The sequence below is a fragment of the Epinephelus lanceolatus genome, chromosome 5 (assembly GCF_041903045.1).
Source record: "Epinephelus lanceolatus isolate andai-2023 chromosome 5, ASM4190304v1, whole genome shotgun sequence".
NCBI lineage: Eukaryota > Metazoa > Chordata > Actinopteri > Perciformes > Serranidae > Epinephelus > Epinephelus lanceolatus.
The window spans coordinates 35,192,390-35,213,011 of record NC_135738.1 but is presented as its reverse complement, the minus strand read 5'-3'; the positions used below and the strand labels follow the sequence as shown (position 1 = coordinate 35,213,011).

The 20,622-nt window shown below is 41.3% G+C and overlaps 4 protein-coding genes and 1 pseudogene across 4 annotated transcripts; 2 read left to right on the top strand and 3 right to left on the bottom strand.

Moving 5' to 3' along the window:
• Positions 1-5,554: 5,554 nt before the first annotated feature.
• LOC117258207 (histone H4) lies at positions 5,555-5,933 on the bottom strand. Its single transcript, XM_078168374.1, has one exon. The coding sequence runs from the start codon at positions 5,915-5,917 to the stop codon at positions 5,606-5,608; it is 312 nt and encodes a 103-aa protein (XP_078024500.1). The 5' UTR covers positions 5,918-5,933; the 3' UTR covers positions 5,555-5,605.
• A 2,466-nt stretch (positions 5,934-8,399) lies between these two features.
• Positions 8,400-9,278, bottom strand: LOC144463608 (histone H1 pseudogene; annotated as a pseudogene).
• A 6,675-nt stretch (positions 9,279-15,953) lies between these two features.
• LOC144463494 (histone H2A-like) lies at positions 15,954-16,656 on the bottom strand. Its single transcript, XM_078168130.1, has one exon. It carries the CDS (start codon positions 16,593-16,595, stop codon positions 16,209-16,211), a length of 387 nt encoding a protein of 128 aa, XP_078024256.1. The 5' UTR covers positions 16,596-16,656; the 3' UTR covers positions 15,954-16,208.
• Positions 16,657-16,681: 25 nt separating this feature from the next.
• LOC144463493 (histone H3) lies at positions 16,682-17,400 on the top strand. Its single transcript, XM_078168129.1, has one exon. The coding sequence runs from the start codon at positions 16,967-16,969 to the stop codon at positions 17,375-17,377; it is 411 nt and encodes a 136-aa protein (XP_078024255.1). The 5' UTR covers positions 16,682-16,966; the 3' UTR covers positions 17,378-17,400.
• A 2,002-nt stretch (positions 17,401-19,402) lies between these two features.
• On the top strand, positions 19,403-20,232 carry LOC144458304 (histone H2B 1/2-like). Its single transcript, XM_078168373.1, has one exon. It carries the CDS (start codon positions 19,550-19,552, stop codon positions 19,922-19,924), a length of 375 nt encoding a protein of 124 aa, XP_078024499.1. The 5' UTR covers positions 19,403-19,549; the 3' UTR covers positions 19,925-20,232.
• The last annotated feature ends 390 nt before the right edge of the window (positions 20,233-20,622 follow it).

Below are 20,622 nucleotides of genomic sequence, written 5' to 3'. Positions count from 1 at the left end.
ATGTGATCATCAACACAACGGCTCTTCTAAGAGCCACCCACTTTATCTAAAGACATACCGTCTGGTGTGTGAGAATAAGAAACGAAGTTAAAGGTAGAAAAGTGTATAAATATGAAGTTAATTATTTTTTCTGATTTTTTTTTTTTGTCTGAACAACATAATGGTGGTAGTAGAAATGCTGACAGGGAGGAGGGCGAGCGCACAGACAAACCACTTGCTAACAATCTCTCTGCTAAAATGTCGAGTACAGAGTGAGTCACAGAAACAAAACATCTGGTAAACAGAAGTGTATATAAAGGAGCACGGAGAAAACCAAGAAACTACAGAGCACTCAAAGCACTCAGCACCAAAACAGCAGCTCAGTTGCTGTCCAAGGTCCTGTTTCATGGCATCACTGAGTGACTGCTTTTCATTTGTTGTTTCAGCCGACATCGAGCTGTGATACAGCCACCAGCTCCCACCATCATCCCTCTGTGTAGGGTCTATGCACATCATTTTCAGCACTCATGCTTGTACCTGGTCTGACTCTGCTATTACACCTCCAAACCACTAGTCTACGTCAGGTTTCTGTGAATTGCTGTTTCAAAACACACATTAAACATGTCTTTATGGTGACATTTTCAAAGACTTGGGCACATTTTCCCTACATAACAAAATGGTAATGTTATTAGCACAAAAATGTAAAATGCCTATGGCAAAGTAGCTTAGCAGCTAGCGGACATTTCCTCTACTCATATGAAGCCAGAATAAGTCTCTCACAAGACAAAATGCTATTTTGTGGGGGCTTTTAATGTTTCTAACCTGTGACATGTAAGTAACTAAAAGCTTCATTTCCACTGAGGGAAATGCTTTGCAGCATACAAAAATAGCCAGGAGGTCTGTGTCACAGTGACTTGTAATTACATTTCTGGGGAGGTGATATCAGGAGGAGCAAACACCTCGGGTCACACCACCTCTGCTGCAACAGCAAAGGTGTCCACTCTCCACTGCTTCTCTGACGGGAGAAGGTGTGTGCAATATGAGGGGTGAGGGCCAGGCTGGCACACATAGAGCCCAGGCATGACTCGCAACTGGCATGAACGTCATCTACCATGATTTGGCCCAGCAAGCAGAACCGAAGCAGACACCGCTGGAAGAAGACATCTCTTTTCATTCTCCTTTAGTCTACTCAGATGCTTACTGAAGACAAATGGGAGCTGAATTTCAAGTTTCATTGCTAATGAGAACGGACAACTATGATATTTTACTGAACTTGTATGGGATGTTTTTATGTAACAAACTGACTGACTGACTGGTTGATTGCTTTTAGAGGGTGAAGCCTATAGGAAATAGAACTGGCAGTTCACAGTGTGAAACACTGCTGAAAGGTCCAACAGGATGACAACAGAGGAGAGGGAGGCTGCTCTGGCCGTGTGGAGATCCTGTGAAGGAGAGTCGAGCAGTCTCAGTAGAGTGGCCTGTTTCTTCAGTCTGATGGGAGGGTTAAAATAAGTGATTATTCTACATATCACCAGTATATTTGGTCCACTGTGTTTCTATTGCTATTCTTTCTGACAGTGTGGAAGTGCTTTTGGATTGGATTGGATTCTAATTTATTATTTTCCACTATATTACAGTTAAATATCCATTCATAGAAAACAAAGCCAGAGAAACACACAGACAGAATACTACATTAATCTCTGCAAACATAATGATTGTCCTTGATACTTTAGTACAATCTCAGAGTTCTTGCACTTTATTAAATATAAAACTTTTCACCTTTACCTACTTTGAAACATTAAGTCATTGTAGGTAGGAGACATGCTGCCCCTGACCATGAGACTGTTGCTGTTGTTCAGCTGTTGCTGTTGTGGCTTCAATAAATGAAACTATGCTGACAACCACCGCACAACTTAAGATCCCCAGCTACAACATCATCAGAAAGGAACGGCAGACAGGACGTGGAGACAGAGTGGCGATCCCAATTAAGAAAAACATTGACTACACCAAAATTGACTACAACCTCCCACCAGACAAACTGAAGGGAAATTAGTATGTTGTAGCCAAAATGACAATCCATTCACATCATCCCATCACAGTCACCAGCATCTACTGTCCCCCTGGAATAAAACCCTCAGCAGCTCTGTTCACCACCATTTCCAACACCAGCTATTCCCTCACAGTGGGCGATCTGAACGCAAAGCACACAGACTTTAATTGCAAAAAAACAAATCAAAGTGGCACAGCACTAAAACAGATTTTAACTGACACAAATCTGTCCATTGTAAACAAACAAACCCATCTATCAACATGCACTCCTGACTTGGCTATAAAACTTCATAACTTTACCACCACAAACTATCTCTCCAGTGACCATCTGCTTATTCTCACTATAGTCTCCTTTATACAACAGTTAGATCCGGTCCTGTAATCTAATTGGTCGAGAGACAGTAAAACCGTGACGATATTGGAGTACAACATCACGATATTTCACTGTGTATGTATCACTCCGCCTCACAGCTGATTGCAATCAACAATCAAATCAAAACTGGCGGTTAGTGTCAGTTAGGTCAGCAGTTGCGTTGCATCCCTGGAAAAGTATTTAAACAAACTTCCACCAGATGCAAATGCCCTTTATCTGAAGCCCAGGGTGACAGCAGCTCACACAGACAATATCTGGTACACTAAAGCTCCGCTGGGAATAAACTCACTCGCACAGATGCTGCCGAAGATGTGTAAAGAGGCGGGGACAACAACTATCTACACCAATCACAGCCTCAGGGCGACTGCCATAGATGCGGGTCTTGAAACTAGGGAGATCATGACAATGAGTGGGCACAGGTATGATGTTGTTTTAACGCAACCTATGTGTAAAGTTAGTCTTCTAATTAGGAGTCGGGCCCTAAATATAGGCTACCTTTTGTCTTGCCGGTCTGAGAGCTTGTTAAAAAGCTACTGGAAGCCATCCATGGAGAGCAGGAAACGATGGAGCAACATACTGTCAGATCAGAAGGCAGAGTCGGCTGTGCCTGTGAAGTGACAGTCCACCATGCAGTCACCAGAAACTTATTTCACCGGCTGCATAATTAATGGAAACGTGCAGATAATGTGTATAAAGAGTAAGTGCCTGGCGCACCATGTCTGCGTTACATAGCAACGGTGACAGCGGAGTCCTGAGGGAACTATTTTTGTTGGCGGAAGAAATAGGCCTGCGGCCTCGTGCCTATGACCAAATCACAGCCGTGACGATATACGAGTATAACATCACGAGCTCGAGTGTGATATTGCTTAAACTACAAGCAACTCAGAGAAAAAAATACAACTACAGAACAGCAAACTGGGAAACATTCAGAACAAACATAGAAGAAAAACCAAAGGGACCACTCTCATTACCATCCCCGAAGGTCTGGACCACCAAGCAACTAACCTAAGTTAACTTCTCATCCAAGCCAGAGAGGAAACAATACCCCAAACATCTGCCAAAGCACCGGCACAGACACTACCCCCTCACCTCCTCCAGCTCATACAGCGAAAAAGAAAACTGTACAGAGAATTTATCAGGTTCAGATCACCCCACACCAAAACAGAAATCAACCACCAGGAATGAAAAACATAGTTGACAAAGAAATTGAACAGCATGACAGAAAACAGACACCAACAGCCAACCACAAAACAGAGCACCATCACCTCACAAAACCAGTCACCACTCAAGAAATACAACTGCAGCTGAAAAATACGAAAAACAAAGCACCAGGGGAAGACAAAGTCGACACCATCCTCATTAAACAAGCACCTGTCACCTACCTTCAGCACCTTGGACAGCTCATCTCCACCTGCCTCATAACCCGTCATTTCCCCTCTCTGTGGAAGATTGCAGTTGTTACCATGATACACAAAGCAGGAAAAGACCTGCACAGTGCCACAAGCTACCACCCCATCAGCCTCCTCAGCCACATTAGAAAACTGTTTGAAAGAATACTCACCTCATGCCTCACCAACCATATAGAATCAATGGGCCTCCTAGGAGTCCACCAAGCAGGTTTCAGAAAAGGAAGAGCCATATTATTATTATTATTATTATTATTATTATTATTATTATTATTATTATTATAGCCAGGAGGTCTGTGTCACAGTGACTTGTAATTACATTTCTGGGGAGGTGATATCAGGAGGAGCAAACATCTCAGGCCACACCACCACTGCTGCAACAGCAAAGGTGTCCACTCTCCACTGCTTCTCTGACGGGAGAAGGTGTGTGCAATATGAGGGGTGAGGGCCAGGCTGGCACACATAGAGCCCAGGCATGACTCACAGCTGGCATGAACGTCATCCACCATGATGTGGCCCAGCAAGCAGAACCGATGCAGACACCGCTGGAAGAAGACATCTCTTTTCATTCTCCTTTAGTCTACTCAGATGCTTACTGAAGAAAAATGGGAGCTGAATTTCAAGTTTCATTGCTAATGAGAACGGACAACTATGATATTTTACTGAACTTGTATGGGATGTTTTTATGTAACAAACTGACTGACTGACTGGTTGATTGATTGCTTTTAGAGGGTGAAGCCTATAGGAAATAGAACTGGTGCTCTCTGGACTCTGTGCAGGTGGTGGGAGACAGATAACAGCTCGGCTGTCATCCTCCTGAGGACTAACACTCCCATCCTCTGCATAAGGAGATCAAAACTCTGGAGAGTTCCTTCAGCGATAGACTGATTCACTCAAAGTGTGTGAAGGAACACTATCGCAGGTCCTTCCTGCCTGCTGCTGTCAGACTACTAACCAGCACTGCTGATAATCAGCTGCACCATGGACACTTTAGAAACACCATTATAAGCATTACTGTTCCCTTGTTGTTGCTTTTTGCACATACAATCACTTTGCACTAGATATGCTCTCTTTAATCCATTGCTCATTATTGTGCTTATGATTATTATTATTATTAATAATAATTGATAATAATAATTGCTGTTATTCATATTTTTGTACTTTCTTTTGCATGCCTTGTTGCCAAGTTTTTCATTTTTGATATTATCTGACTCTTTCTCCTTGACTGCTGGAACACTGGAATTTCTCAATTGTGGGATCAATAAAGGTCTATCTTATCTTATCGTTACCTACAGCAGATAAAATGATTAACATTAATGCAATGATAATTATCATTGCATTAATGGCATACAGGCTAATAGAATATTTTAAATATAGCATCATGAGGTGTAACTTTACTTTTTGTACTGTTAAGTAGTGACGCTAATAAATGTGAAAAAATATGAATGTAGGACTTTGACTTGAATTTTCACAATGTTGTTTCGTTTCAATAAAAAAAAAAAAAACAAAAAACAAAGATCTGAGTAGGTTGCTTCTTCCACCTCTATAACCCTAACCCGACGGCCAGTCCAGGCCTGCTAATATGTATCCATGTTGTTTTTAGTATTAGTAATGTCATCACGATTGCGTTACATAGATGGTATTATGGACATTTATATCCTTAATCAATATAACGAACCTAAATGAAACCATGTCAAATGGGAACATACAGCGGTATTAATCAACAGAAACGAGCTCTTGAGATGTTGTGGGTGGCTCTTAAAAGAGCCGTTGTGTTGCAGTGAGATGAGACGGTGATTTATCCTCCGAAGCCGTACAGAGTGCGGCCCTGCCTCTTCAGAGCATACACCACATCCATGGCGGTCACAGTCTTCCTCTTGGCGTGCTCGGTGTAGGTGACGGCATCACGGATGACATTCTCCAGGAACACCTTCAGCACACCGCGGGTCTCCTCGTAGATCAGACCGGAGATACGCTTCACTCCACCACGGCGAGCCAGACGGCGGATGGCGGGTTTGGTGATTCCCTGGATGTTATCACGGAGAACTTTGCGGTGACGCTTGGCGCCTCCTTTACCGAGTCCTTTTCCTCCCTTGCCGCGACCACTCATCCTGTCCGAATCTAGTTTGAATCGAAGCAAAACTAAAGGTTGGTCGTTGTGAACGTGGGTAAATAAATCCTTGCTGCGGACGTAGTTGAGCTCTGCTGGGCGGAGACATTTGTTCTAACAATAGAAACTAGGACACTGATGAACCCTTCACCTTCACAGTAGAGGCGGGAAATTACTATTCTACTCTCTCTTTTTTTTATGAGAATAAGAACAAAACATCAGATAGTTCATGAAAACCATATGAAACAAAAAAAGTTTTACATAAGTATATTTAAAATATACGAACAACAGTATTTCAAGACAATTGCACAAAATTTACAAAACAAACAGAAGACAAACAACAAGAAAAGAGACAAAAAGAAGATACAAGGATGTTTTTTAGGAACTAAAAAGAATAACTGGGTGACTTGAGAAGAGCCTTGAATTTATAAGAAAAGGTAAAAAAATCACCAAAATTCACTGACTTACATAATGTGTGCTTGGAAGTAAAAAGTTGAGCATTTAGAAAAACAAAATTAATGAGCTTCAAGAACAACTTGATATCTGAGGTCAAAGGAGAAATACTTTCTATATTATTTTTTACAAAAAGAGCAGGAGGCATTATGGTCTGTAAATTTAGCAATATGATAACACTATATATCCGAGTCAAAGAAACTGATTCTCTGAAAGGAACTGAAATTAATGTACAAACATGAACTGTTCACAGGAAAGCATATTGCCAGATATATCAACAAGGGATTAAAAATATAATTTATATCTCCTTGGAACCATTTATTAAAGGATATATATTTGTTTCTGATAAGTTTATCACAATTGTTCCAGAGAGACGTTTTATGAAAGGTCAATTTTTGTCTTATCCTTCTGCCTGATGTAAGAATTGTGTCACAGTGAATACGCTGTCCTTAGCTGGTAAACAGCATTTTTGTTTCGTATCAAATCTCCATTAGTCACGACAGGATATGTAACTGTAGCACTTAATTTGAGTCTTTATATCCTGAAGTCAACTGTATGACCTTGTAGATGATGTTTTTGGCTGCTGTATCAGTTTCCATCACTTATTAAATCGTCTATCAACTAAGTTATAGTAGACTAAATATTTGCTAAACTTAACAGTCGTCTGTATCTCACAAACCTGACAACCACCAACAGTTCCTGATGTACAAATGTAAACTACAGAGTTATTCACCAACTGAAAACAGATTGTGTTGTGTGATTTGGGAGAGGTGGATAATGAGGGCTGAACTCTCCATTAGATGATGCAACAAAATCCTGAAATATTCTGATGTTGAGATGATGAAAAACTAGAATGGGTGTTTAATTTTGATGTGTTTATTAGTTTATTAGATTTCTCTCCCTATGAAAGATACAAGATGGAGCATTATATTAGTTTTAACTTTACTGATGTTGCATAGATTACAGGCACAAATACAACAAAACACTTCTAACCAGAGGTGCAGAATGATATATAAAATACACAAAACAATCAGTAATACAGACAATAAAAAGTTTTGGGTCTGTAACAATACACAGAATAGATTTAAATGGATATACACATGGAACATGCTGCTTATTGTAGTACCTAATTTTTCTTTGATGTTTGAATATTGTTTTAGTCACAACTGTCTGGTCAGTAATACACAGTACTCGTTTTAGGAAAGTCTTCAGATAAAGTGGGTGGCTCTTAAAAGGGCCGTTGGTTTAGTATTAGAAACAGCATCAATGTTTACTTGGAGCTGGTGTACTTGGTGACGGCCTTGGTGCCCTCAGACACGGCGTGCTTGGCCAGCTCACCGGGCAGCAGCAGGCGGACGGCGGTCTGGATCTCCCTGGAAGTGATGGTGGAGCGCTTGTTGTAGTGAGCCAGACGGGAGGCCTCACCGGCGATGCGCTCAAAGATGTCGCTCACAAACGAGTTCATGATGCCCTTCAGCACCTTTTACACGTAGATGGCGTAACTTGCTGACACTCTTAGACATGGCTTTCTTTGAGCCCTTCTTGGACGCTTTCACGCATGGCTTCATTCAGATGTTCCTCTCAAGTCCAGTGACATGTTCAAGCGCAGAGGGATCTATTTATAGCTAGTTCATGTAAAGATTAGCATCCACTTCTTGACGGATGGGGGGAAAATGAAGTTTAAAGATAGTGAAATGAAAGAAGTTTAAAAATGAGCGAACAAAGATATCTGTTACAACCACTGCATGAACACAGTTAAAACTCAGTGTCTAAATCATTATTTTTTTTATCAACTGTGTTTATACCTCCCCCCAAAACAATCATGACGTTAGAAAAAGTATGTACTAAACTTATTTGCTGATTGGGTTACAAACAGATTTTTAATGTGAGCAAGCAAACATCATCAATTATTAGTTTAAGATGAAGCAGCTGTCAGATAAATGTAGTGGAGGAAAGAGTTGCACATGCTTAAGCCTACTTAGATACATTCCACCACTGAAAACACAACTGTAAGAAAAAACATGTTTATTTATATCAGTTGTGATAAGATGTGAAAAGAACATTTAGCTCTTGGAGGTTTGTTTTTACTTTTGTAATTAGGCCATAAAAATTAATATTCACTAGCTATACATAATAAATATTTAATCTAACACTAGTTTTTTTGGTACTGAAAGGATAATAAATGGGGAAATGCTCTTTATGGATGGTGTGGGTGGCTCTTAAAAGAGCCTTTTAGTGAGTAGTTTGTTGATGAGACTGATGACAGCTCACTTCTTCTTGGCTGCTGCTTTCTTGACTTTGGGCTTGGCTGCCTTCTTTGCGGGGGCTTTCTTGGCTGCAGGGGCCTTTTTGGCCACCTTCTTGGGGCTCTTGGTGGCCTTTTTCGGGCTCTTTGCAGCCTTCTTGGGGCTCTTGGCTGCTTTCTTGATCGCTGCGGGTTTCTTGGCCTTCTTGGGAGACTTCTTAGCGGCTGCTGGCTTCTTAGCTGCCGCTGTCTTGGGCTTCTTGGCCAGGGCGGGCTTCTTGGCTTTAGGAGCGGCTTTCTTGGCCGGCTTCTTGACCTTCTTCGGTTCGGCAGCCTTCTTGCTCATCTTGAAGGAGCCGGAGGCCCCGGTCCCTTTGGTCTGGACCAGAGAGCCCTTAGCCACCAGGGCCTTGATGGCGGTGTTGACGCGGGACTTGTTCTTGTCCACATCGTAGCCTCCGGCAGCCAGAGCCTTCTTGAGGGCGGCCGCAGACACGCCGCTCCGCTCCTTGGATGCGGCCACAGTTTTCAGGATGAGCTCGCCGACGCTGGGACCGGTCTTCTTCGGTCTAGGCGCCTTCTTCTTGGCGGCTTTGGCCGGCGCGGCGGCCGGAGCTGGAGCTGGAGCTGTCTCTGCCATGTTGTTCTTGCCTAGTAACACAAGAGTGTCTGACTGGACTGTTGAAAGCTCCGAGCAGGAGGCTGTCCTTAAACACACCGTGAGAACCGTGGAGACTCAACTCAGCCCGTGGCTCCTCTGTGCAGTGTGAAAGCTGGAGCACTTGTGTTTTCTGTTGACTGAGAAAAGGTGAAAAACTAAATGTGGGACAAGTGCTGAAGGCTGACAGTGAAGGGAGCCGATAGCGGACTTGTGTCTCTTCATATTCAAGTCATGTAGAGCTCTGATGCTCTCTGCATTTTGTCTGTGGAGCCTCCAAACCTCACCTATTCACCGCCGTGGCCAGCACTGCTCAGCGGCTTTTCCCACTCATTTCTCTCCTAAAATGACTTCAAATGCATCACAGCTCCATCAAAGCCGTTTTCCAGCAGCCCACATGTTTGTTCAAGGACTCAGTGTAAAAACAACCATCTGCTGTTGATGACTTTGGAATAAACTGAAGTTATTCTGGTGTCAGCAAACACACTGATGATGGCCGAGGCTCATGGTGCAGTTCAGCCAGACTGACCATCAGAGCTGCTGCTGTGACTCCTTTAGATTTAAATAGTTAGTAGTTGTACTATTAATGATCAAACACACGGACAAATACATGTCAGCTGTCTGTGGAAGCAGTACGTGACTTTAAATGTTACACACAGTTTCACTGATACATTCCTAAATATTATTAAGAGACTTAATCAAGTGTCACACAACAGTTAGCCTATTTGGTGTTTTCTGCTGAGGTTCAAGGTGAGGACTGACTGAAATTTAGATTTGGACTTCCTTCAAAACTTTCAGAGTAACAACAGCTCAGATAAACTATCTGTCATTGTTCTGAATAGAAACCAGTTTGACCCAAGATTCAAGAAGGACAGACATGTTGAGTGGATTCATAAGAGGCTCTGATGTGGAAAGGTATACTTTACATTATTTACCTATGTTATGTAACAGAAACATAAACGTTTATATGTCATATAAATAATAAATACATTAGTGGTAGCAGGAATGCCGTCAGTCAGTGTGCACAAGCACAACAAACCTTTATACACTCACCTGTCCTCTTATTTCTGACTCCCTGTCCTTCAGTCTGACTGTTTCTACTCTGAATTTGTCACAGCCTGTCACAGCGTTTGCCCTTTTTTTGGAAAAAGATTAAATCCAGGGCACATGTTGTGTGCATGTTATTGATCATCCTGAGGTGAAGACATCTCTGTTTCTTATTTCCTTTGCTCCACATGTTATGTGTCAGTGTCTGTGGTCCAATACAAAGACTGCAGCCTGGTGGCAGCATTACAGCTCACTGTCAACTGAAACTACCAAGATGAGAAACAAACACTCAGCGATGATGCCATAAAACAGGACCTTGGACAGCGACTGAGCTGCTCTTTGGTGCTTTAAAAACAGATCTGTGCTTCACGCTCTAAAACTCTGTGTGGGCTGTCCCACATATAGGCCTACAGCCCATTTTCTCACAGCAGCATCATTCGTGCATCATAGCTTCATCACAGAACTCTACTGTATTTGTACAAATGACCCGATGAGGCATTGAGGTATCTTTATTGTCCAAATGTGTTTCCCTGATCTCTTCCTGAATTATAATACTGTGCTGACATTCCTCTGAGGTGACTCAGAAAAGCAGGGGCCTGTTATTCGAAAGTAGAATTAACCAATCCAGGATAAGTGGGAACGCGAGGCTGGACAAATTCCCCTAAGTCCATCCTGGCTTAATTGGTTGTTCGAACACCAAGCCAGGCTGAGGCCAGGTGTAACTTTCAGGTGAGTGCGCGTCCACGGCTTTCTTAAATAGACCCCGAGATCGATCACAGATTCACAGATGCAGCAATGGAGAGGACGCGTGCCGCATACTTCTCACCCAGTGAACAGCATCTCATCATGGACACTTATGAAGAGGTAAAACATATAATCACGAAGAAAGGAAACACTGCAGCAATAATAAAGCAGAGAGAGAGCGCGTGGCAAACTATTGCGGACCGACTGAATGCGTAAGTAATCTAAAAATATACACTTGCGGCACAAATTAATCTGTCATAATTACAATTAAAGTCCCTTCCACAAATTAACAGTTGTACACTTCGCCTTAAAGGTGAGCAGTGGAAGTTAAGCAACTGCTGATTTCACACCAGCAGAAGAGCTCGCCATGGATCAGAACCGAGGCATGCCGATGATGGAGGGTGGAGGGGGGGAAACCGCCCTCTTCATACAAGGTACATTATTCCAGTATACTGTACATGGAATCAATCATTTTATTCATTCATTAATCAACCATTGGTGTTATGTGGACTGTCTGACTTTGGATTGTCTTGCAGTGTAAGACAAATTAACAAATTAAAAGAAAAACCTTAAAGAAGGTGGACTTAGAAATTAAGAAACTAGAGAAAGTAGTAAGTGATTTCAATGCACATTGTAAGCATGACTGTGATGCAATGTATTAATCAGTGTTTTTTCTCTTTCTCTCCCCAGCTCCAATCAGACAGTGACTGATCACATTATTTGTCACTTTTTTTAAGCACATTTGTAGTTAAAATAGTTGCCTTAATAAGGTTTTTTTGTTAAAATAGCTGCCTTTTTGCAGTTCTTATTAAATAGCTGCTCATAGCAAGGTTGTTGAAAATAGCTGCTTTTTGCAGTTTCATTAAATAGCTGCTTATATCAGGATTGTATTCATGTTTTGTTTTTACAAAAAGTATAGATAGCTTAAGATAAAAGCAAGTCATCTGAGGGAGCAGATAGCACTGGCAGATGTCAAGCTCCAGTGTGAAAAGAGAAAGCTGCAGGACGTGGAGCTTGACAGACAAAAGAAAGACGTTAAGGAAACTGGACTTGGAAATTAAGAAACTACAGAAAGAAGTAAGTGACTTTAATGCACATTGTAAGCATGACTGTGATGCAATGTATTAATCAATATTATTTCTCTCTTTCTCTCCACAGCTCAAAGCAGACAGTGACTGACTACAGTATTTTTCATTTAAATAAAATGAGGTCAAAGAATATTGTGGTTTCATCTTCATGTTTTCATTCATTGATGTAAAGTACACTGGAGTTATTGGTCCAGTTAACTGGGAATATAATTTGGGAAGGTCATACAGTTATGATAGCTACCTATTAACCACTAATTGTGTTAATGCCAAACCTACTTGTATGTTTATTCCAACAATTAATCCTTTTATTGGTAAAGATATGTACATGTTTGGGCTATGACAAGAAAAATGTTTAAATGTTCAGTGTTTTTTTTTTTTAAATTATTATTGTAGGCTTAATGTATTTTGTTAAAAAATGAGGCAAATACGTACATAAGAACATGAAATGACGGTAAAACACATTGATTTCCGATCGCAGTGACAGCTGACTGGACAGATAAGACACCAGGCTAAACTAAGCCTGGTTGTTAGCCTGGTCGGGACCAGGCTAAGTGCACAGAATAAATCTCCATGGTAACATATGTGCCTCTGCTTTCGAACAACCAAATCAATGCTAAATTAAGCCAGGATAACCAACATATCCCGGCTTAATCCCTTATCTAGGTTTCGAACAACAGGCCCTTGGGGCCTGTATCACGAAGCGAGATCAACCTTTCCTGGGTTACCCAGACCTATCCTGGGTTGACTAACCCTAACAATGGCAATCAGGATAATCGGTATCACGACGCTGGATATCAACTCGGTAACTCAACCCAGGGTTGCTTTATCAAGAACCATGAACGCGCATGCAGCGGACCAATCACAATCATGAGAGAAGCGCAGCGTCACTGAGCGTCCTCACAGAGCGCCGTATGTGAGGGGAAAAAAGTATTTCTCGTGAGGATCAGAGATTAATTCTACTAAAATATGAGGAGGAGAAAAGCAACATTACAGAAAAGGCCAACACCGTGGCAGCTGCAGGAGGAGGAAACACGCGTGGCAACGCATAACAGGATGAATAATGTTTAGTTTTAGTTTAGATTAGTTTATTTGCACATAATGTTAAATAAAGACAGTATAACATTTACAAGATTAAAAAAAGAAAAGTGCCGGAGAGGTTAGAAGCCACTAAAAGCTTATCAAAGAAATTCCCCTGTCAAAACATCAATGAAATCACATAATAGAGAAGAGAGAAAAAAAACGGGTCAGGAAGGAAGAAATAGAGGAGGAGAGAGAGGGAAAAATCAAACCAAAACAAGGTAGGAAATAAAATGATGTGTAGGTTAAATTACTTATCACTGGTTCAAGTAGCTACAGTACCTGTACCTGTACATCTGACACTGATCACACCCTTCAATGCCATGAAATCAATGCTGCGCAGATGAATTGCGTGTATTCCAATTATCGTCTAACATCATTGCGTCTGATAAATTGGTCTTCTTTGTCATAACGTTATATATGCTACAATAAAGCTTAAAGCTGACGCCACAATTAAATCATATCAACACCAAATTGATAGTCTGAATAAAATCATCCTGATACTGAGCTGTGTTAGAAATTAACAGCTGCGCAAAAATATACCTAGTCTCCCTCTTTTAAAAACAAAAAGGAAAATCCCTCAAACATCATGAAGTGTAGACATGATAGGCTACTTTCCACATTTCCAGCAGCAAAGCTGTCAATTAGGCCCATTATCTTTAACAGGGATCATTTCCTCCAACAGAAGAAATGTTGGCACTAATTAATGGTGCTATTAAGTGTCCGCAAATGATCAGTTTCTTTCTTAAGAAGGGGTGGGATGAAATTTTGACTTCTTTCCACTCCTTTTTGAACAATCTTTTCATTGTCTGTTGTTGTTGCTTTCTTTTCTTTTTTAATGTTCAAAATAAACTTTCAAATCAAAATCAATCAAATGAATTAAACTTCCCGTCATGACTGGGCTGCATTTCTGTCAGCGGAGTCAACTTACCCTGCTCCGGAGCAGGATAGCCGTTCAGAGTAAGTTACCATGGTGATCTACCCCGATAAGAACTGAACCGGCTTCGTGAGACCGAAAACCCAGGGTTAACCCTGAAGTTACCTTGCTAAGACATTAATCCTGCTTCGTGATACCGGCCCCAGGTCTTATTATAACAGCCTGTCTTGAATTAACCAAACACACTGAATCAGAATCTGTTTCATAAAGTTGTTTGGAGCTACTGCGAGCGAACAACATCAAGTATGGTTGATTTCATGACTTTGAAATAGACCTGGGTCATCAATCAATGATCACATGGATTTACAGGGAAGACAATGGACTGAGACAAAGTCACCATGTTCACACCCACAGACAAAACACATATTAATCAATCAGTGTATTTATTTATTTATTTGCATTCTTCTATAACTGGGCTTTAGAAATGCAAGGGGGTTTATTTAATGTGGGTAGCGAGTATTTTAAATGGCAAAGATTTGAAGAATACAGGACACAAATTATTCTTCAAAGGCATAAACTCACAATTTTTCCCAGTTGATTGTAATCCTGACAGTCTGCTTAATGATTTAATGTAGGTCAGGAGGTCGGGAACAGAGACTACTGGGTCCGATAAACAGATCAGTAAATCATCCACGTATATTCAACATCACAAAACTTCACACCGTGAAGTATTTCACCAATTGTTGAAATATGATTACCCAATCTTTTAGCTAGAACTTAAGTTATTACTTTCTGATCACAGTTTAAAAGAGCAATAGGCCTATAACTTGCAGGGTCAGACTCTTCCTTTCCCTTTTTTAGAAGCAAACAAATATTTGCTGCATACAATGAGCTGAGGAGCCTCTTATTTCTCATGGAGTCATTCACCATCCTAAGCATGAAAGGGACAACTTTTTCATGGAATGCTTTGTAAAACTCACAGCCAAAGCCTTCTGGGCCAGCTGCTTTTCCAGAGGGGAAGGCCTGAATAGCATTCAAGACGTCACTTTTAGAAATTGGAGCATCCATCATCTCGTGATGCACTGTCTAATTGAGGAAGCTTTAGATTGGCAAAAAAGTTTGAAAAATCAGCTTCAGTGGCATTTACTCTACTGGAATACAATTCCGTGTAGAAACAGAGGTGTGAGGTGATTTATTGACTGACAACAACAGGACAACAATGATTAACAACTAAACTTCATAAGTTTATAGTTGAGTTGCTTTATGAAAGTTGTCCTAATTGACCAGTTCTGTAAGTACTGTGATCTTTTGAAATACTGATACTGTCAGATCAGAAGGCAGAGTCGGCTGTGCCTGTGAAGCGACAGTCCACCATGCAGTAACCAGAAACTTATTTCACCGGCTGCACAATTAATGGAAATGTGCAGATAATTAAGCAATATCACACAAGAGGGAGTGATGTTGTACTGTGATATCGTCACGGCTGCGATTCGGTCGTAGGCACGAGGCCGATGAGGAGCCTCTTATTTCTGTGACGATATCACAGTACAACATCACTCCCTCTCGTGTGATATTGCTTAATTGAAATTAATATGCCCTGTGCATAGTTTTTGCCAGGCCACCCACAGCTTACTGTTTGTACACTTTTGTGCTTTATGTCCTTTGAGATTCGTTCAGTAGGCTATTTGGTCATTAGCTGCCTCCATCTTGTGTCTGGTAGCATCTCTCTCTGACTCTGTATCTTTGCCTTCTGTATTTCTAGTCAGTTTGAATTACTTCAACTGTTCAGATCCTCTGGGGATTATTTCAGAAAGGTTAACTACTTTTGAAGCGTTTTATGCCCCTTTATGATCTCTTTTAGTTAGTTTATTCTTACTTTGACACCATTATCACGGGACTGCTTTTTCAACACATCTATATCTGGGATAATTGTGTTTTTCCATTGTCAAAGATTATAGCAGAACATTAGATAAAAATACATTAATTTTAAATAGTTCCTTACATTTGCAACATGAGAAGCAGAGCTCTTTATGAGGGGAGTGCGTGGCTCTTAAAAGAGCTTTTTTGGGGGCTAGTTTCCAGCAGCCAAAGAGTGTCCAGGTTTACTTGGACTTGGCGGCCTTCTCGGTTTTCTTGGGCAGCAGAACAGCCTGGATGTTGGGCAGCACGCCGCCCTGAGCGATGGTCACTCCGCCCAGCAGCTTGTTGAGCTCCTCGTCGTTGCGGACAGCCAGCTGCAGGTGACGAGGGATGATACGGGTCTTCTTGTTGTCGCGGGCAGCGTTTCCAGCCAACTCCAGGATCTCAGCGGTCAGGTACTCCAGCACAGCCGCCAGGTAGACGGGGGCGCCGGCACCGACACGCTCCGCATAGTTTCCTTTGCGCAGCAGCCTGTGGACACGGCCGACTGGGAACTGGAGTCCAGCACGGGAGGAGCGGGTCTTTGCCTTGGCTCTGGCTTTGCCACCGGTTTTTCCGCGGCCACTCATTTTTCAGATGCTCTCTAAAGTCGGGACAAAGAAAAGTGTTCCCTCAGCAGCTGAAACCCTCCTCTATATATCCACAGAGCGCGGGACGGTTCCTGCCAGACCAACCAGAAAAGAGGCTTCATCAGAGCAGCAGAGGGCGGCCCAGCCTGAATTTTGGCGGACCCTTTGAAAGGATTTCCAGCCAATAAGCAGCGGAGTCTCGGGCGGTGGGTCGCTCCTTCAGGCGGTGCTGAGCTCCGTAGGAGTCCCTCACCAATCAGGAGCCGGAGGTCTGAAGCAACGTCACAATTTTACAGCCAGTCTCAGAGTTGAAAAGCAGCGTGTCTCCCCGTAACATTGCGTTAATATCTTGATCAGCGAAAGGAGAAGTCATGGCAAGAACCAAGCAGACCGCTCGTAAATCCACCGGAGGCAAAGCCCCGAGGAAGCAGCTGGCCACCAAGGCTGCCCGTAAGAGCGCCCCGGCCACCGGCGGCGTGAAGAAGCCTCACCGTTACAGGCCCGGTACCGTGGCTCTCAGAGAGATCCGTCGCTACCAGAAATCCACGGAGCTGCTCATCCGCAAGCTGCCCTTCCAGCGCCTGGTCCGCGAAATCGCTCAGGATTTCAAGACCGACCTGCGCTTCCAGAGCTCCGCTGTCATGGCTCTGCAGGAGGCCAGTGAGGCTTACCTGGTGGGCCTGTTTGAGGACACCAACCTGTGCGCCATCCACGCCAAGAGAGTCACCATCATGCCCAAAGACATCCAGCTGGCCCGTCGCATCCGCGGAGAGAGAGCTTAAACTCTGCTGCTGCTGCTCCACAAAGCACAACGGCTCTTTTAAGAGCCACCTCACTCCTCACTCAAGAGCTCACTCCTCTACTCACAACACATCAATAATAATTAACTATATAGTGGATCTTCCTCTACAGCCTAAATAACATTTTGCAAGTCTCTTCCATTAAGCAGTTAATGTAATCCAACATGCTCCCTTTTATTAAATGTTTTTATTTCATGCATAATTTTCTGTCCCTATAATCAATTGAGACCAGGAGGGAAACATCACTGATTTACTTAGTCGCCATCATCCTCTTAAAATAAATTGAAGTAAGACACCACCTAAGTATAGTGACAGTTAATCAATGTATACTGACCCCACTTCTCACTGATATCAACACTTCACACATTAGATTTAGTATTTGTGACACAATAATTCTTGATGACACGGTCAGAATTTCAGTCAACTTCTTGTTTTTTAAATTTTGGAAATATCCAGACTGTCAAAACATGATGTAACACTTCAGTATCTTTGCTAAGTGTAACGTACTCAATAATTTGTGTATTTATCATTGTGTAACTACATGCTTGAATGTATTTATTGTAAGTTTTGTATTATTAGCAAACAATATTGTATGTAAGGAAATACATGTGCAGAAGGCACTGACATGACTCACCTTTATAAAATAGAATATGGGATTATGTAGATAAAGTTGAAATATCGTCATTACATTATAGAAGACAGAACATTTACTGGATCAGGAGAAGGGAAATATTTATATAGTTCACGATAATTGTGGATATTCCAAATGTTTCTTCTCCTGTCAGCTATGATTGTATTTGATTATATACTGTTAGTGAACGTATTTAAAGAGTGTGGTGAAATCAGTTATGTGTTATTTCTTTCGTTTTTGTGATTTGTGTAAATTAACAGATTCAACTTTGAATCACAGTCATTCATTGAAGGTTTCAGATTTTTTTTTTTTTTTTTTTTGTTTAAAGATACCAGCTTATTATTTTAAGATACTAAAACATATTAATAAAAAAAAGGAAATTCTCATAACTTCTATAAAGAAATCACAGTGGTGGAAATGGGTTTCCATAGTATGTTAAAAACTGTTTCATGGTGTTAACATGGCACACAGTAATCTTCATGTATTTACCAAAGCATGCAGCCTTGCAATGTTTTTCACATGGACTAATTCAGTCTTTAATGGTTTTCATAAATATAAAAACTATGTATCATGGCAGTGATATTTTTATTTCTATATTTTTTTTTTTTTATTTTTTTTTTTTGCTCCTTGCCTTTTCTTCAACAGAAGATGACAACTTTTACTTTTTTGTTTGTTTTTCTTTTTAGTCTCCCATTTGGTTTAATTTTTTTCTATGTGGTTTTCATCTTATAATTTTGCTTTAGAATTCAATTTAAATGACTTTAAGTGTGAACATTTCTTCTTTGTTTTAAAGCTCTCACAGACCCATTGCTCCACCCACACAGTGGAAACTTGGAGGTTTGGGACAGACAAGATGAAACTTCATCATGCTTATCAGATTTAACCATGTTGTGACTTTCTGAGCTCCAAGAGTTTTTACTCTGACTGAAAGCACAAATATGGAGCTACACTAAAAGCTCATACACATCATACAATATGCACACACAACTGGGTAGTAATGGGAGGCTTCTATTGGCTCCCAGATTTTAAATATAAAGATATTATCAAAAATATTTCCTCATTACACCTTAGAAAGACATACAAACTTTTGAATGGGGATACTTTTGAGAGTAACATTTCACATTTTATTTTCCCATCATTTAAAAGTTGTTTTTTTTTATTTATTTTATTTTTTTTAAAGTAGATCCTAATTTATTTTTGTTACTTCACTGACTTATATTATAATGAGTTGTCATAAAATATTGGCAATGTGTGTCACCACAAACCACAAATACCTTGCATATGGTCGTTTCATATAATATATAATAATTAACCCAACGCCAACTATTTCTTTTTACGTTTTAAATAACTTGATTTTCTTTCTTCTTTCTCCCCTCACACACCCACTGTATTGTTCCCCAGCTTCAGAAGCTGACCAATCCAGTGCGAGCAACAGCACAGTATTATTTGCATAGGTGGATATAAATGCACCGCTCTGCAGTAGTAACCATCATTCGTTTTGGAAGAAACGTAGCGTCCTGATCATGCCTGAAACCACCGTCAAAGCGCCCAAGAAGGGCTCAAAGAAAGCCGTGTCTAAGAGCGTCAGTAAGACCGGCAAGAAAAAGAGGAGGACCCGGAGAGAGAGCTACGCCATTTACGTGTACAAGGTGCTGAAGCAGGTCCACCCCGACACCGGCATCTCGTCCAAGGCTATGGGCATCATGAACTCGTTTGTGAGCGACATCTTTGAGCGCATCGCCGGTGAGGCTTCCCGTCTGGCTCACTACAACAAGCGCTCCACCATCACTTCCAGGGAGATCCAGACCGCCGTCCGCCTGCTGCTGCCCGGTGAGCTGGCCAAGCACGCCGTGTCTGAGGGCACCAAGGCCGTCACCAAGTACACCAGCTCCAAGTAAACAGTCCTGTTCTTCTCAATCCTAAACCAACGGCTCTTTTAAGAGCCACCACTTTATCTGAAGACTTTCCCAAGATGAGTAATACCTATTTGCTGAACGACATTCAAGCACCATATAATAAGGGACTACAATAAGCAGCATGTTCTGTGTATATCCATTATAACTATTCTGTGAATTGTTACAGACCCAATGCTTTTCTATATTGATATATAATACTGTGTTTCATATATAACTTACAGACCATTCTGCACCTCTGTATGCCTGTGATCAATGCAACATGAATAAAATTAAAACTAATTTGTTCCATATTGTATCTTTCATAACAAGAGAAATCTACAATCTTAAACACCCATTCTAGTATTTCATCATGTCAACATCAGAATATTTCAGGGTTTTGTTGAATCATCTAATGGAGAGTTCAGTCCTCATTATCCACCTCTCCCAAATCACACAACACAATCTGTTTTCCTTCTGATTATACTTTAATTTATCAACTGTTAACATCTCACTAGCCATGTTTCCATCAGCCTGTTTAGAGGCGCATCTAGAAGTATTGCATCGGAAAATTATGATGGAAACACCAAAATTAGAATTTGCACATACTAAAATACGCTCGCTTTAGCCGGGTTTTGGTTGATTCGAAAAAATGCTGATTCGTAAAATGGGATGGAAACAGTTATGTTCGTATTAAGTCTGAC